At 49.9% G+C, this 16,273-nt stretch overlaps 1 protein-coding gene across 2 annotated transcripts in view; it reads right to left on the reverse strand.

Annotated features, from left to right (window-relative positions):
* Positions 1–16,273, reverse strand: part of MMD2 (monocyte to macrophage differentiation associated 2) — a gene marked incomplete at both ends in the record, with an annotated part of 48,781 nt that overhangs the window by 12,577 nt on the left and 19,931 nt on the right. For both annotated transcript variants that reach the window (XM_082670586.1, XM_082670585.1), the window contains 2 exons: positions 984–1,144; positions 3,336–3,417. In XM_082670586.1, coding sequence (XP_082526712.1) covers positions 984–1,144; positions 3,336–3,417 — 243 coding nt within the window. The remainder of the gene's footprint in view (positions 1–983; positions 1,145–3,335; positions 3,418–16,273) is intronic.

Below are 16,273 nucleotides of genomic sequence, written 5' to 3' on the forward strand. Positions count from 1 at the left end.
ACACAACTATGTGACCTTGCGCAAGTCACATTCCAGATTCAGTGTCATCAGCCACAAGACAGGGATTCTACAAGCTGCAACGTGGATGAGCCCAGGACATCACGGTCAGTGAAAGAAGCCAGTCACAAAAGGCAGAAGCGTCTCAAGGTCCATCAACAGATGAAGCGATAAACAACGTGTGGTCCACCCAGACAGTGGCGTATGATTCAGCCTTGAAAAGGAAGGCGATTCTGACACCTGCTACAACACGGATGAACCCTGAGGACACTGGGCTCACGAAAGGATAAATATTATACGATTCCACTTACGTGGGGTACACAGAGCAGTCAAATTCATAGAGACAGAAAGTAGAAGGGTGGGTGCCAGGGGCGGGGGAAGGGGGAATGGGGAGTTAGTGTTTAATGGCGACAGAGTTTCAATTTGGGAAGATGAAAAAGTTCTGGAGATGATGCTGGTGATAGCTGCACAGCAATGTGAATGCAGTTAACACTACCGAACTGTACACTTAAAATGGTTACGATGGTAAATTTTATGTCCTGTGTATTTATCACAATTTTTAAAAAATTAAGAACAAAACAAATCAAAATTAAAATCCAGGATTCTAATGCCTACATTGCAGAATTATTGGAAAGATGCAGAGGGACATCTGCAGAATGCCTGGAACCTAGGGGGCGCCCAGAAGGGGGCGATTATCATGACGATGATGAGGGTCCCTCACAATGACCCTGGGAGCGAGGGGCTTGTTCTTCCGGACTCGCAGAAGTGAGCAAACGAGGCAAATGAGGGTGAGGTGGTCCGCCCACGTGGCAGTCAACCCCGCCGGCCCGAGGCCAAGACGGCACAAGGCCTTCCATCCAGGGCCCCTCCTGGCTCAGCCAAGCGTGGCCCGAGGCATCCTGCCTCACCCCTCAGCCCACCGTGGGTCCCAGCCCTGGTCACCCCTCCAGGAGCTCGCCCCCTCCCATGGGCTAGGCAGCAGGCACCTGAGGTGGCTCTTCTTCCAGGAGATCGTGTGGAACACGGTGGACACCACGAAGAGCCCACAGAGGCCGAGGCCGTAGATCCAGGCAGAGATGGTCTCCCAGTCATCGTCCGACAGGAAGTAGAGGTTGGAGCTGCCGAGAATGCTGGGAATGATCCAGAGCTGGAAGCAGGGTGGAGGGAGGTGCTGCAGGGCCAGCCTTTGGGGTGGGGTCCAGGCAGATGTGGAGGGAGGTGCTGCAGGGCCAGCCTTCGGAGCGGGGTCCAGGCAGATACAGAGCCCCTGAGCAACCCGAGCCTTTTCTCCAGACCTGCGCTGTCCAACAGAACTTCCCACGACGGAGGGAAGGTTCTAGACCTGCACCATCCAGAACTTCCTGTGATGGTGGGAAGGTTCTAGAACTGCGCTGTCCAGCAGAACTTCCCACGACAGAGGGAAGGTTCTAGACCTGCACCATCCAGAACTTCCTGTGATGGTGGGAAGGTTCTAGACCTGCGCTGTCCAGCAGAACTTCCCACGACAGAGGGAAGGTTCTAGACCTGCACCATCCAGAACTTCCTGTGATGGAGGGAAGGTTCTAAACCTGCACCATCCAGGAGAACTTCCTGTGATGGTGGGAAGGTTCTAGACCTTCACTGTCCAACAGAACTTCCCATGATGGAGGGAAGGTTCTAGACCTGCACCATCCAGAACTTCCTGTGATGGTGGGAAGGTTCTAGACCTTCACTGTCCAACAGAAATTCTATGATGGAGGGAAGCCTCTAGACTCTGGACTGCCCAACAGAACTTCCCATGATGGAGGGAAGGTTCTAGACCTGCACCATCCAGAACTTCCTGTGATGGTGGGAAGGTTCTAGACCTTCACCTGATGGAGGGAAGGTTCTAGACCTGCACCATCCAGAACTTCCTGCGATGGTGGGAAGGTTCTAGACCTTCACTGTCCAACAGAAATTCTATGATGGAGGGAAGCCTCTAGACTCTGGACTGCCCAACAGAACTTCCTACGATGGTGGAAACATTCTAGATTGGCACTGTCCAGTATGGGAGCCACTAGGCACACGCCGCTACTGAGCACTTGAAATGTGACTTGTACCACTGAGGACTTGACGTTTTCATTTTAATTGGTTTCAATTTCAATTCCAACAGCTACACGAGGCCAGAGGCTACCCTACTGGACAGCGTAACTCTACAGAATATCGCGGTAAAACAGGAAGCCAAGATCTCCTCTCTGCAAGAAGCATCTCTGGCCACTGCCCCCGACCCCCTGGGTCCACGGATACCCCAGCCTCCCGGTCAGGGCACCCCGCTTCATGCCTCTGTGCTGTTGCATCTGTGGTTCTCTGTGAAGAAGGCATCCCTCCCTATCATGTCCACCTGGAAAACTCCTCACTCTTCGAATCCTGGTTTATCCATCGTTCCCTCTGAGAAGTCTCGGAACTCTCCAAAGCACTGGGGGTCCAGGGTCCCGGCAAGGGTTTGCCCAATTTCGTGTGTTAGGAGCCCTTTTTCTGGAGAGAGATTCTCCAGCAGCCCCAGCCAGCAGAACTCTAACGTGGGTGGCACAGGTGATTTTAGATTTTGTAGTCACCACATTTTGAAAAGGAAATTACTTATAGGTGAAATTAATTTTAATATTTTGCTTAGTCCAATATATCCAAAATTTCATTTCAATGTGTAATTAATATGAAAAGTATTAAGAAGATACCTTACATTCTTTTCTTTCCATGCTAGGTCTTTAAAAGCTGGTGTGTATTTTATACTCACAGCACATGTCGATTCAGACAAGCTACATTTCAGTTGTATGAGGCCAGTGGCTACCAAGCTGGACAGCGTAGGTCTAGAGCTTCATTAAATCCTCAAAGGGGCCCATGAGCCAAAGGGTTAAGGACCACTGCCCAGAGAAGGATTTCTTACACAAGGCTGGGGTGGGGGGAGAGGGCAAGTATTCCAGGCAGAGGGAACAGCATGTGCAAAGGCACGGGGTCATGCCTTCTATTTTGGAAACAGCAGGTGTCTCAGAGCGCTGGAGCCTGGGGACAAGATCGTGGCAGTGGAAGGTGGGCCAACATAACACAAAGGCTAAGACCTATCTGGGAGCTTGCTACCGAGCCTGGATGCTGTACAAGTACTAGGGAACCACTGAAGGTTCTTAAGGTAAAAGAGAGGCACGCTCAACGCCTCCAATTTCCCCAAATGACCTTCCCCCGAGATCCCACACGCTCTTCCAAGGGCCATGGAAGACTTGAGAACAGGCCGCTCGGGACATGGCCGTGGAACGGAAACACAGTCTCTCCAAGGGCAAAGAGGCTGCGTCCCCAGACCCCTCTTCAGCTCTCAGCCCCCCAAGACTCACAGCATGGGTGGCGCAGTTGGCGGCATGCTCGTACTCCGTGGGCTGGTACCTCCTGTGGGCAGGGACTCGGTGGTTCATGAACCTGCAAGGAGACACACAGTTCCCGGAAGCTTGGCTGGGAAGCCGGGAGCGGCCCGGTCACAGAATTCCCAGGAGGCCTGAGGACCTCGGCCCCTGCTGGTGGGAAGAGGGTCCGCCTCCCCTCCCCTGCCGTCCCCTTTCCCTCCTCTTCTCCCCTCCCCCTCACGCTCCCCTCCCTCCCTCCCTCCCTCTCTCTTTCCACTACACTTTCTTTGCACTATCCAACATTTTGTGCTTAATCCCCAAAGTGGTGTTTGCTGAATATCGGGTTGCAGGGAATTCCCTGGCGGCCCAGCGGTTAAGACTCGGTGCTTTCACTGCTGTGGTCTGGGTTCGATCCCTGGTCGGGGAAGCTGCGCGGCACAGCCAAAATAAATAAATAAATATTGGGTTGCAGCATCCTCTTCATTTCTTACTTTTAATTTGCTTTAAGCACAACAGACATACAATATAGCTCCCCAAGGTACGGCTGGATGGACTGCGACGTAGACACGTGCCCACGTGACCACCAGAGCCTCTTTTGCACACCCAAGAAAGCGGCTTTGTTACCGAACCCAGGTCCGGCCGCTCGCCGCTCGAAAGCCAGTTCTCGAGAGACAAGTGTTGGTAGGAAAGGGAAGGTTGCTTTATTATGGAGGCCGGCAATCGGCGGGGAGGGCGGACGCCTGTCCGAAGGCCGACTCCACGCCCCGCCGACAATCAGGGGGCAAGAGCTTTCACAGACAGAGGGAGGGGGCTACAGGCAGGAACAGCACAGGCAGCTCCGACAGTCGTCTTGAAATTGGTCATCAGTGGTCTGACCAGCGTCATCGCGATTATTTTAGGTACAGTTAATCTTCAGTTCCAGGGTCGGTTTGTTTCCATTTCTTTGGGCCAATTCTTGGAATTGTGGCAGCTTATGTCACGGCTACAGCCTGGTCATCATGTAGCTAACTTCTTCCACCTGGTGGTGTTTCAGTACCTATAAGACAGCTCACGGGATATGGCTCAGAATATTATCTCTAGCCCTTGAGGAGGAACTAAAGGTCCTTGACTTTGCTTAATGACTGAACTATTATTATTTGGTCTCCTTTGACTGTGTTCCTCTGTTACTGCATTTTCTCACTTCTCTGATTAAACTTATTCTTTGGCTAAATTTTTTCCACAGACAAAAGGCAGGCGGAGGACATTGCGGGGGGAGGGGCAAGGACCATAGCGTCCTGCTCCATTTCACCTTTATACCCCTTCCCAGGGGTACTGCCCGCCAAGGACACCCCCCTCTGACACTGCCACCATAGACTAGTTTTGCCTATTCTTGAACTTCCCATCAGTGGGATCACACAGCACACACCCTCTGGGTCTAGCTCCTTGGGCTCAGCATGACTTTTGCCAGCCTCAGTAACTGGCTGTTTTCGTTGCAGTAGAGTATTCCACCCGGTGAGGGGACCACAAGTTATCTATCCCATCTCCTGGAGGCGGACGTTCCAGCCTGGAGCTGTTATGGTAACTCTGCCACGAGCGTTCACTGTAGTGAACATATGCATTCATTTCCGCTGGGCGGAGACGTGTGGAACGGCCACGTGACTCTATCTTGACAATGAACATTCCTTTTTTTTCTTAACTTTTTTTTTCTTTTCTGGCTGCACCATGCAGCCTGAGGGAACTTTGTTCCCAGACCAGGGATCGAACCCATGCCCCTTGCAGTGGAAGCATGGAGTCCTAACCACTGGACTACCAGGGAAGTCCCAACAATAAGCATTCCTGATGCCCTGGTGTCTTGGAATCTTCCAAGCCCCATCCACTGCCTCCGCCCCATTCTCTCACCTGATCCTCACGGGAGCTCCTGGTCCCTGCAGGCTACCATGGAGCCACAGAGTCACCACCATGCCGGGTTTATGGAGGGGAAGCTCCAGGGCAGAGTTAGGAAGTGACATCACCCAGGTGGGATGGGACATGGCCACACCTGGCTGACCAAACTCTCTGCAGGGGTCTTCAGGTCAGGCTGGCGGTGGGGGAGATGAGATCTGCAAACACCTGGCTCTCGGGCGGCAGGCAGGACCACGCCGGCTCAGAGTCAGGTAAGTGGACAGTTCACCTTGGACTTTGCCAAGAATCAACCACCAGCTGGGGTTAAACTCCACTAAAACACAAATAAAACTTCCCCCCACACCCCAGGAACCGGATCATTACTATAAAGACCTACACAAATGAGAACTGGGTGTATGGTTCAGAACAAAGGGCACCATGCAGTACAGTGCACAGAGCATTTATGGAGTGCCCACTGTATGCTGTGTCCGTGCTAGGGGCCGTCCACTTAGCATTTCTTGAGTACCTTCTGTATGCTGGATCTATGCCAATAAAGCAAATACAATAACAACAAAAATAGGGTTATGGGTTGAACTGTGTCCTCCCAAAATTCCTATGCTGAAGTCCTAGCCCCGAGGACCCGAGAATGTGGGACTTATTTGAAAAGAGTCGTTGCAGATGTAATTAGTTAAGATGAGGTCATACTGGAGCGCGGGGCTGAGCCCCTAATCCAATATGACAGGTGTCCTTATAAGAAGAGGAGAGACACAGAATGAAAACAAACGGCAGAGACTGGAGTGATGCAGCTTCAGGCCACGGATGCTGGCAGCCGCCAGGAGCTGGGAGGGAGGCCTGGAGCAGACTCTCCCTCAAGTCTCCAGGAGGAACCAACCCTGCAGACATCTTGACTTCGGACTTCCGGCCTCCAGAATGGAGAGGGACCAGATTTCCGTCATTTTAAGCCGCTAAGTGTGTGTTCGTTTGTTACCACAACCCCGGAGACACTAACACAGGTACACACAGTGTTAGCTTTGATAGATTCTGCCCAAAAGCCCCCCAAAGAGGCGGTGCTAATTTACGCTCCCTCCACTAGGGCTGGGGGGGTGGGGGTCTGAGGCCAACCGTGAAGGGGGTGCAATGGACGCCTTTCTTCCCAGCGGGAAACCAAGTCTCCTCCACCTGTTACTGGGCTGCCCTCTCCCCTGCTCCTTTAACAAACAGCAACAAGCCACCCGTGGTACCAGCCCCTCGGATCTGAGGGTGACGTCATGGTTGCCGTGGCGACCTGGATGGGCAGTTATTTATTTATTTCTGGGTTCCACAAAACTTTCCTTGTCTCTCACCCAGCACTGCAGCTATTGAATGAGAGAGAGAGAGAGAGAGAGAGACAGGGGTCGGGGGCCAGGGCCCCAGGGCCAGGGGCAAACGCCCAAGAAACAGAGTTCCCACAGCCCTCAAGAAAGGAGAACTTTTTCTTTCACTCCTTGTAGCCTAATTTCTTTCTTCCTAAACCTCTAGACAGGCGTTTGAAGAGGACAATTAATTCACTGTTTACGTTTTTAATTTTCCTTTTAATTTATATTCAGTAAAATTTCCCCTTTTGCTACACATTTTTATGAGTTTTGACAAATGGAGAGAGTTGTATAATTGCCACCATAATCAAGATAAATAAAAGGTCCATCACTGCCCCCCCATTTGCCCTCCTGCCCCCTGGTACCCTAACCCTCCCCGCAGCCCAGTAACCACTGCTCTGTTCTCTGTCCTCATAGCTTTGCCCTTTCCAGAACATCATATAAACGGGATCATATAGAAGCTCTACAGACCTTTTTTTTAATGTCTAAAGAGAACTGATTGCATAAAATCAAGTGTATTCTTAGGTGAAAAGAAACTGTGCTTTGAATGCCGAACAGGGACTTAGTTATTAGCTCTTGTTTTCTGTGAGAAGAAAATGATGAACCCGCCTAACATTACTATTCTTGGCTGTCATCTCAACCCTTCCAGGCTTCCCCCCACCCCCCCGCCCCAGCACAGCCTTTTGAGTTTGGCTTTTCTCACTCAGCTTAAGGCAGGTGAGATTCATCCATGCTGTTGCCTGGGTCAATGGTTCCTTCCTTTTTATCGTTGAGAACTATTCCATCGTAAGGATGTGTAATGACTTGTTTATCCGTTGCCCAGCAGAGGGACAAGGGAGTCATTTTGAACAGCTGCAATTCAGAGATAACGTTTAGACTATCTGGAACAGAGCTGGCAGTCAGCTAGGCAGCCTTCAAGATTGTGGGAAATTTCAAAGAGTCGACATTTCTAGCAAACTGCCGCTGGTTCAACGAAAAGAGGGAAATGGGCCTTCGGCCTGCTTTCTGGAGAACAGAATCCCCATTCTGTGGCCAACCCTTGCCACTTAGATAACCACGTGGCCACTGCATTTGATGGGGGTAGGGAGGGCAACTCCACGTGGAGGGCTCCCAAACTGAGCTGGCAGGGAGACAAGGACCGAAGGTTGCCTTCCACCCTGAGCTGGAGAGGGCAGGGCTTCGGAGCCACGCACAGCTGGGTGGAAAGTCCCTGTATGATCACTTAGCTGCTGTGTGACATAGGGGAAATGTCTTAACGTCTCTGGGCTGCAACTTCCTTGTGTGTTAAAGGAGATAATAGTACCTAGCCTGCAGGTACCATGAAATGATACGGTTCAAGAGCCCATACGGGGATGTTTGACATACAGCGGTGCTCGGAGAATAAATGTTCTTTTCCCCTCTCCCTGGGGAGCTCCCCTACGGAGCCCAGGCACCGTTTTCTTACTGGACCCATCCTGGTACTTCACAAAGAGCGCCCCATTAAAGCCCACAACATCCTTGCAAAGTAGTTACTATTATTCCAATCTGAAGAGAAGAGGTCAGACCAGCGTTTCTCAGTCTTGGCCACACGTTAAGAATCATCCGGGAAAGGGATGGGTGGATAAACAAAACGCAGTCCAGCCACACAACAGAATATTATTCAGCCATCACACCTGCTACAATGAGGGTAAACCTCAAACACACGACGCTCAGCGGAAAAAGCCAGACACAGAAGGTTCCACATTGCATGGCCCCATTTATATGAAATATCCAGCCAGGCAAATCCATAGAGACAGACAGCAGGTCAGTGGTTACCAAGGGCTGGGGGCAGGGGGAGAAACTGTTTAATGGGTACAGGGGGTCCTTTGGGGGTGATGGAGATGTTGGTTGTACAGCCCTGTGAATGTATGCATGCCACTGAACTGTTCACTTTTAAACGGTTCGTTGTATGTCGTGTCAATTCTACCTCGATGCTTTTAAAAGCTAAGAAAACGAATCACTTGGGAAGCTTTTAACTATGCCAATGCCCAGGCTATACCCCAGACCAGAGAGGCTGCAATCTCTGGGGCTGGAACCCAGGCAGGGATATTTCTAAAGCTCCCAGGGTGGGACTTCCCTGGTGGTCCAGTGGCTAAGGCTCTGAGCTCCCAATGCAGGGGGCCCAGGTTCCATCCCTGGTCAGGGAACTAGATCCCGCATGCGGCAGCTGAGAGTCCGCATGCCACAACAGAGATCCCGTGTGCCGAAACTAAGACCCGGAGCGGCCAAATAAATAAATAAACATTTAAAAATAAATAAAATTCCCAGGCTGAGAAGCACTGAGGTAGGTTCATTAAAAACCCAAGATGCTAAACTGGCCTGTGACTAAAAGTTACACAGACCTGGACAGAAACTAGTAACAGGAATGAACCCGAATGTTTAACAGGTGAGAGGTAAATGCAGAAAAAGAGGCCTGAAAGATAAAGGAGAGATGGGTGGATTTGGGGGTGCTGGTCACAGAGGACTTCCCTCATATTTTAATTTCCAGGATGAGGTAGAAGATAATTTGACCTGTATTGTTTGACTTTTTATGAGATTATATTCAAATTTTCCTTGCATAACTGAAAATAAGTCTTTAAAACTGTACCATGAAGAAAAATGGGAAAAAAAGAAAACTGAAAGAAAAAAGAAAAAAACTGTTTAATGACATGGGAAATGTTTGCCACATAATACGAAGCGAGAAAGAGAGAATCTGTAATTCGTTATGATTATAATAAGGTCAAACTATGTTGTGGATGGAAGAAAACACACATAAATGAAATACAGATTTGTGGTGAGGCAGTAGGATTCTTTTTTTTTTTTAGTAGAATTCATTTTTGATGACATACTTCTTCTTCTTAAAAATTCTTTTAAGGGAGTTGACGGGAGATAAAGGTGGACTGCCTATCAGATCACAGTACCGTATCAAGGGCTGAATTTCCGGGAGAAGTAATACTGCGGTTACACGGGAGAACGTCTTTGCTTTAGGAAATACACGCTGCCGTGTTTAAGGATGAAGTGTCCAGATGTCTGCAACTTATCCTCAAAAGGTTCAAAAAGAAGAGAAAGCAGCAAAGCCAACATTGCAAAATGTTAACATCTGGTGACTAAGTGAATGACTGGCACCTAGATGTTCACTGAACTTTTCTCGCAACCTTTCTATGTTAGTTTGAAATTTTTCAAAATAAAATGTTAGGGGTGGAATTCTTTTCCTGTCATTATGCTAATGCTTTTACAATATAAAGATTTAATCGCACACGACTGTTGCCAGAAAAGGCAAGAAGGAAGGGGTGCGGGGCGTCCCAGAGACATGATGGTCAGAGGCACTGAAGACCAGAGAGGAAACTTCTGGAAACCAGAAGGGCATCAGGAAAAGCTTGGTGGCTGGAAGGAGGAGGCATGTTTCGAGGCTAGGAGGGAACCCACGAGGCTGGAGTGGGAGCTGGGGAAGCGGCAGGGGGTCACAAAGCAACACCAGTTCCTATATCCCAAGGTTCTAGCTTTCCAGAGGGGGCAGGGGGACAGTCATCTCCCAGCACCCATTCTCCCCTCTTTCCCTGGGAACGCTGACCTTTAACTTGGCACACGGATGCCCAGAATAAAGGAAGTCGCCGGAGGAAAACATCTGGAGGTAGGCTGTCTTCCTACCGTCACCCAAGTACAGTACGACTGTCGAGCTTTCTGGCAGCAGGGGAACTTCAAGCTTATGCCCATAACTCCCTGAAGACATCATTGATGTACCTTGGTTTTACAGATCCCACAATTTGAACTTTCTTAACGGATCATGAAAAGCAGAAAATAATATGACTTTATTTTCTACTTTTCATGATCAATTAAGCTTTTTCATCGGCTCTCCCATTGGCCACAGGACAACAGCCATACTTTCCAATATGCTTCCAATTCACTGAAGGTGCCACTAGATGGATGGGTAGGTGGGGTAGGTAAGTAGAGAGAAGGCAGGCAAATAGCTTTCTAGACAAATAAGTGGATAGTTGGATAGATGTCTGGATGGATGGATGGATGGATAGAAGGAAGCAAGGAAGGATGGATGGATGGATGGATCAGGGGTGGGGGATGTTGGGGTGGAAGGATGGGGTGGAGGATGGAAGATTGGCGAGATGAGTGCAGGTGTCAGTCATTTGGGGTGCTATAACAAGATACCATAGATTGGGTGGCTTAAATGAGATACATTTATTTCTAAGAGTTCTGGAGGCTCAGAAGTCCAAGATCAGGGTGCCAGCAGATTCAGTGTCTGGTGCAGACAGCAGCCTTGTTGCTGTGTCCTCACAAAGTGGAAAGATAGCTCTGATGTCTCTTCCTCTTCCTGTAAGGGCACTAATCCCATCATGAGGGTCCCACCCTCATGACCTGATCTAACCCTAATTACTTCCCAAAGGCCCCACTTCCAAATACCACCACATTGGGGGTTGGGACTTCAACATACGGATTTTAGGGAAACACATTCTGTCCACAGCATGCCACCACTGGTCCCTCAAACTTATGTACTTCTTGAATGTAAAATGCATTCATTCCATCCCAGCAAGCCCAAAAGTCTCAGCTCAACCCAGTATTACCTCTAAAGTCCAAAATTCAAAGTCCCATCTAAACATCATCTAAATCAGACATGCGTGAGACTCAAGGTACAATTTATCCTGAGGCAAAATTCCTCTCCAGCTGTGAGCCTGGGAAACCAAATAAATTATGTGCTTCCAAAATACAATGGTGGGACAGGCACAGGACAGACATACAGACATTCCCATTCCAAAAAAAAAAAAAAAGAAAATATACCAAAAAGACGGAAGGGGTGATGGGCCCCAATGAAGTCCAAAACGTAGCAAGGCAAGTTCCTTGAGATCTTAAGGTTCAAGAATAGTCCTCTTTGATCCGATGCCCCGCCCTCCAGGCCCCCTGGGGTGACAGCATAACCTCCACAGCTCGGCAGGTCACCCCACCTCTGAGACACTGGGCAGGGCCCCACCCTTTGAACCAGAAGCAGCCAGCCCCGTCCTGAGATCTAGAAACCGCGTTCATCATCATCCTTCCCTCTTCCAGGGAAACAGCACATGTGTGCAGCCCTCCTCCATTCCTTTGGTCCCGGCTTCAGAGGGAGGCTGACTCGGCCCACGGTCCGCATCAGCACTAATCTCTGTATGAATGGTCTGTGGGCCACACCCGTGATGCTCCCTTCTGAACACGTGCTCGTTTTTACACTATAGATAGGCTGAGAATTCTCCAAATCTTTACATTCCGGTTCCTTTTTGCTTGATAATTCCTTCTTCGATTCATTTCTCTCCTCCTGCATCTCACTGTGAGCAGCTGGGAGGACCAAGCCACTCCATCAATACCGGGCTTAGGCAACCTTCTCAACGCATCACCCAATCCCATCACGCGCAAGTCTTACCTTCCCCGGAACATGAACACAACTCGGGCAAGTTCTCGGCTGCGCTATACCAAGGATATTCTCTCCATTGTCCAGTAACATGCTCCTCATTTCCACCTGAGATCACACCACACTGGCCTTTACGGTCCATATTTCTGCTAACATTCTGTTACCGATTGTTACAAATTCTCCAAGAAGATGAAAGCTTTCTCTACCACTCTCCTCTTTTGCTGAGTCCACACCAGAATCACCTTTAAAAGTCCCTTCTCGGCTTTTTCTGGCACGAACTTCAAGACCCTCCCAGTCTCCACTCCTTCAATCCCAGCTCCACTCCTTACCAGCCGCGTGTCCAGGGACAAGTTACTCAAGTTTTTCGGGCCTCAGTTTTCTTATCTGAGCAATGGGGATGTTATCAGCCTCCACCCAGGGGGATTCTAAAAGGATGGAATGGGTTAATCTGTGCACAGCACTCAGCACGTGTTGACACATGACTGAAATTGATGATTCTGTTACTATAAATCCTCCATCCTATTATTGAACCCATTTGACAGCTGAAAAAACCGAGGTCCTGAAAAACCAAATCACCTGCCTAACACATGACAGCTAGGAAAGGATGGAGCCAGGATTTAGGCCCGGGATTGTCCAAGCTTGAGACCTGGGCTCCAGGGAGGTAGTAACACCTGCCTCGCAGAGGAGAAGACATGATGTGCCAAGTGCCCCACGCACAGTAGGCACCTGTACATGTTGATCACTCTCTGCCTCCTCCATCACCTCTGGAAGAGATGCTATGACGTGTCTAAGTAAGGAAAGAAGAAGCTTTGCTTTAAAAATCAGGCCTCATCACTGCACACCCGTTAGGGTGGCTATTATTTTAAAAGAAACAAACAGAAAACACATGTGGAGAAGTGGGAACCCCTGTGCACCGCTGATAAGACTGTAAAACGGTGCAGCTGCTGTGGAAAACAGTATGGAGGTTCCTCAAAAACCTGAACATAGAATGACCGGCAATTCCACGCCTGGTTCTACACCCACCAAAGAACTGGAAGCAGAGATTTGAAGAGATTCTTGCACACCCATTTTCAGAGCAGCGTTACTCACAGCAGCCAAAAGGTGGAAGTCACCCAAGTGTCCGCTGACAGCTGAGCAGATAAACAGAATGTGGTTCGTCCACACAATGGAATATGACTCAGCCTTAAAAAGAAATGCAATTCCGACACATACGATGACATGGACGAACCTCGAGGACATGATGCTGAGTGAAATAAGCCAGTCACAAAAAGACAAACACTGTAGGATCCCACTAGTACGAGGTCCTTGGAGGAGTTAGAGTCATAGAGACAGGAAGTAGCAGGGCAGCTGCCAGGGGCTGGGGGAGGGGGAGGGCGTGTTAGTGTTCGATGGGGACAGAGCTTTAGTTTGGGAAAAAGAAAAAGTTCTGGGGATGATAGTGGTGACGGTTGCACAACAATGTGAACGTGCTTAATCCCACTGATTTGCACACTTAAAAATGGTTCAAAGAGTAAGTTTTATGTTATGTATAGTTTACAAAAAAAAAAAAGAAAAATTCAGGCCACAGGCAAAGCTGTGTGCATACGAAGACCCTCTGTTAACATGTCAGCAAAAAGTGACACGAGCTGAGTTTCAGGTTGTGCCGTCGTTACTCTCGCCCCAGAATCCTGCGCTGCCCAGGACCTAGCAGGGTGGAGAAAGGGGCCAGAGCAAACGTTACTGCACAGAATCACCGGGGAGGGACTTCCCTGGTGGCGCAGTGGTTAACAATCCGCCTGCCAATGCGGGGGACACGGGTTCGAGCCCTGGTTGGGGAAGATCTCACATGCCGCGGAGCAACTAAGCCCGTGCGCCACAGCTATGGAGCCTGAGCTCTAGAGCCCACGAGCCACAACTACTGAAGCCAGTGCACCTAGAGCCCGTGCTCTGCAACAAGAGAAGCCACCGCAATGAGAAGCCCGTGCACCGCAACAAAGAGTAGCCCCCGTTCGCCGCAACTAGAGAAAACCCGTGCGCAGCAACGAAGACCCAACGCAGCCAAAAATGAATAAATAAATAAATTTATAAAATTAAAAAAAAAAAAGAATCACCGGGGAGATCTGAAAAATCCCAATGCCCAGGCCACATCCCTGACAATTAAAACAGAATCACGGTGTGGGGAGTGGTGTCCAGGAATTGGTATTTTTTAAACTTCCCACGCGATTCCAGTGGACAGGCAAGCCTGAGAAGCAGTGGGCTGGGGGGAAGAGCCCAGCAGGGAGGGGATGATGGGCCCCCCCAGATGGTGCCAGGTGCTACACAACGGGAATGTTCCTGGACCCCAGGACCACAAAATGAACACCGGGCTCAGCAGGGGCAGCAAACGGGCTTCAACTCACACGGCAATTCTGGTCCACTGATAAGAGGCTGCCTGGAGTGCTGTGCTAAAAGGATTCTGCGAACGAATCTAGATGATGAATTAGCAATGTCTGCCATGAACGAATCTAGATGATGAATTAGCAATGTCTGCCACGGGTACCAGGCAGGCGAGAGGCAGCCATTCCCTGGTGTAAGAGTTACCCAAATGCTTTCACTCCCTCCTCCTCTCGGAGCCTCACAAGGACGCTGGAAACTGAGCAGAGCCGAGATGATGCTTGTCATTTTATACAGGGATTCGGAGAAGTGAAGCCACTAGTTAGAAGTGGTGCAGCTAAGATGGCAACCCAGACCTTCTGACTCCTTGTTGAGACCGTCCACTCACTTCCCGTTTCAGCCCTGTCCATGGTTCTGATAGGAAAGGTTCTGCCATTAGTCTTTCACGTTGTAGTGTAAAGTATCTGACCATCCTCTCCAGGATGGAGGAATGGCTGTGGAGCTGGAGGCGAAGGAAGAGAAGGGACAGGGCCCTTTCCCAGCTCCTGAAACCCACACCTCATTGGCCAGTGGTTAGAGCAGCCCTGGCCACAAGTTATCCGTGACCCCAGTCCCCCTGAACCCTGGCTTTGTCAATCCCTCCCATGCTGGACAGTCCACACCAAGACTCCCAGATCCCAATGACCAAGGCAAAGCCCTGGCGGACCCAGAGCATAAACGCCTGTGCCAAGGCCAAGAACAGAAATGCCAGGCAGCTTCTGCATGGGCTAAAAGACCCTGTGTTCCAGGGGGATCTGCTTCCTTTGTTTCCTATCCCTGACTCACTCCCTTCAGTTTCTCCTCACCCCAGGAAAGCTCTCCCTGTGGCCCACAGTCATCACGCCTCTGGGCCTTCCACATATTGTTCCTTCTACATAAAAGCCCCTTTCCCTCTTCTCCAGGTGGTAAACTCCTATTCAGCCTTCAGAGTCCAGGTCAAAAGGCCCTTCCCCTGAAAATTCTTCCTTGATCCCTACCTTCACACCCCATCCAGGCTGGGTTGTAAACTGCCTTCTCTCACCTCAACGCCACTGCTTAAGTTGCCTGTTTGGAATCTCCTTCCCTCTTTTCTCTTCCTGGAGCATTCCTAGGCAGAGAGAGTGGCTCTCCCCTTTGGACGCCCAGAGCTGCCCGTGCGACCCCTACTGTAGCACAATTATACATATTTGGGTGCTCTGGGTCTGCCTCGGCCCCGAGACTGCAAACCAGGGGACTGGCCCTGATTCCGCTTCATCTTCCTGGACCCAAGGCAGAGCCTGCACACAACAGGTGACGCTCAGCAAACAACCTTATGATCAATCATCTCCGAGCATTTACGAAGTTGTTTAGACTCGAGGTAACAAGTTGGGAACAGTTCCAGTCTTTTAAAACCTTCAGAATTTTTGGAATAGACAGACTCCAGAGACATGGGTTAATCCAGCCAGGACCCTGGCCACTCAAGGTCACACGATTCCAGGGGCAGGGCCAGTTTGCTGCTTTAGAAAAGCAGGAGGTATGAATGGAAACCCCACTGGAGAGCCTGGGGAGAAGGGGGGAAATATTATTTCTTTTCTTTCTATTTCTGGGCTGCCTCACTGGCTACAATGTTCATTTACTACTTCAATAATTTTGTTAAAATCTAATAAAACAAAACGTTTTAAATATGCAGGTCTGTGTCTGAAATCAATATTCGAGACCAAACGTTCCCCAACCTACAGCATTCGAGTTGCGAGAGGGGAGAGGCTGTTCCCAAAGAGAGTTCCGGTAACCACCCAACTGCCCGTCCAGGGCAGGATGCAAACACACTGCGGAGGGTCCCACATGGAACCAGACTGCAGAGAGAAGCGGCGAACGCCCTGCACTCAGAGACAAGGGTGCATCGCAGTCATGGTGCCAAACAGGACAGGCTCTCTGACTCCATTTCTATAAACTTCAAGAACCGGCACCAGGAGTCTTTGAGGATA

Source organism: Grampus griseus (genome assembly GCF_964374135.1).
Source record: "Grampus griseus genome assembly, chromosome: 14".
NCBI classification, from domain to species: Eukaryota; Metazoa; Chordata; class Mammalia; order Artiodactyla; family Delphinidae; genus Grampus; species Grampus griseus.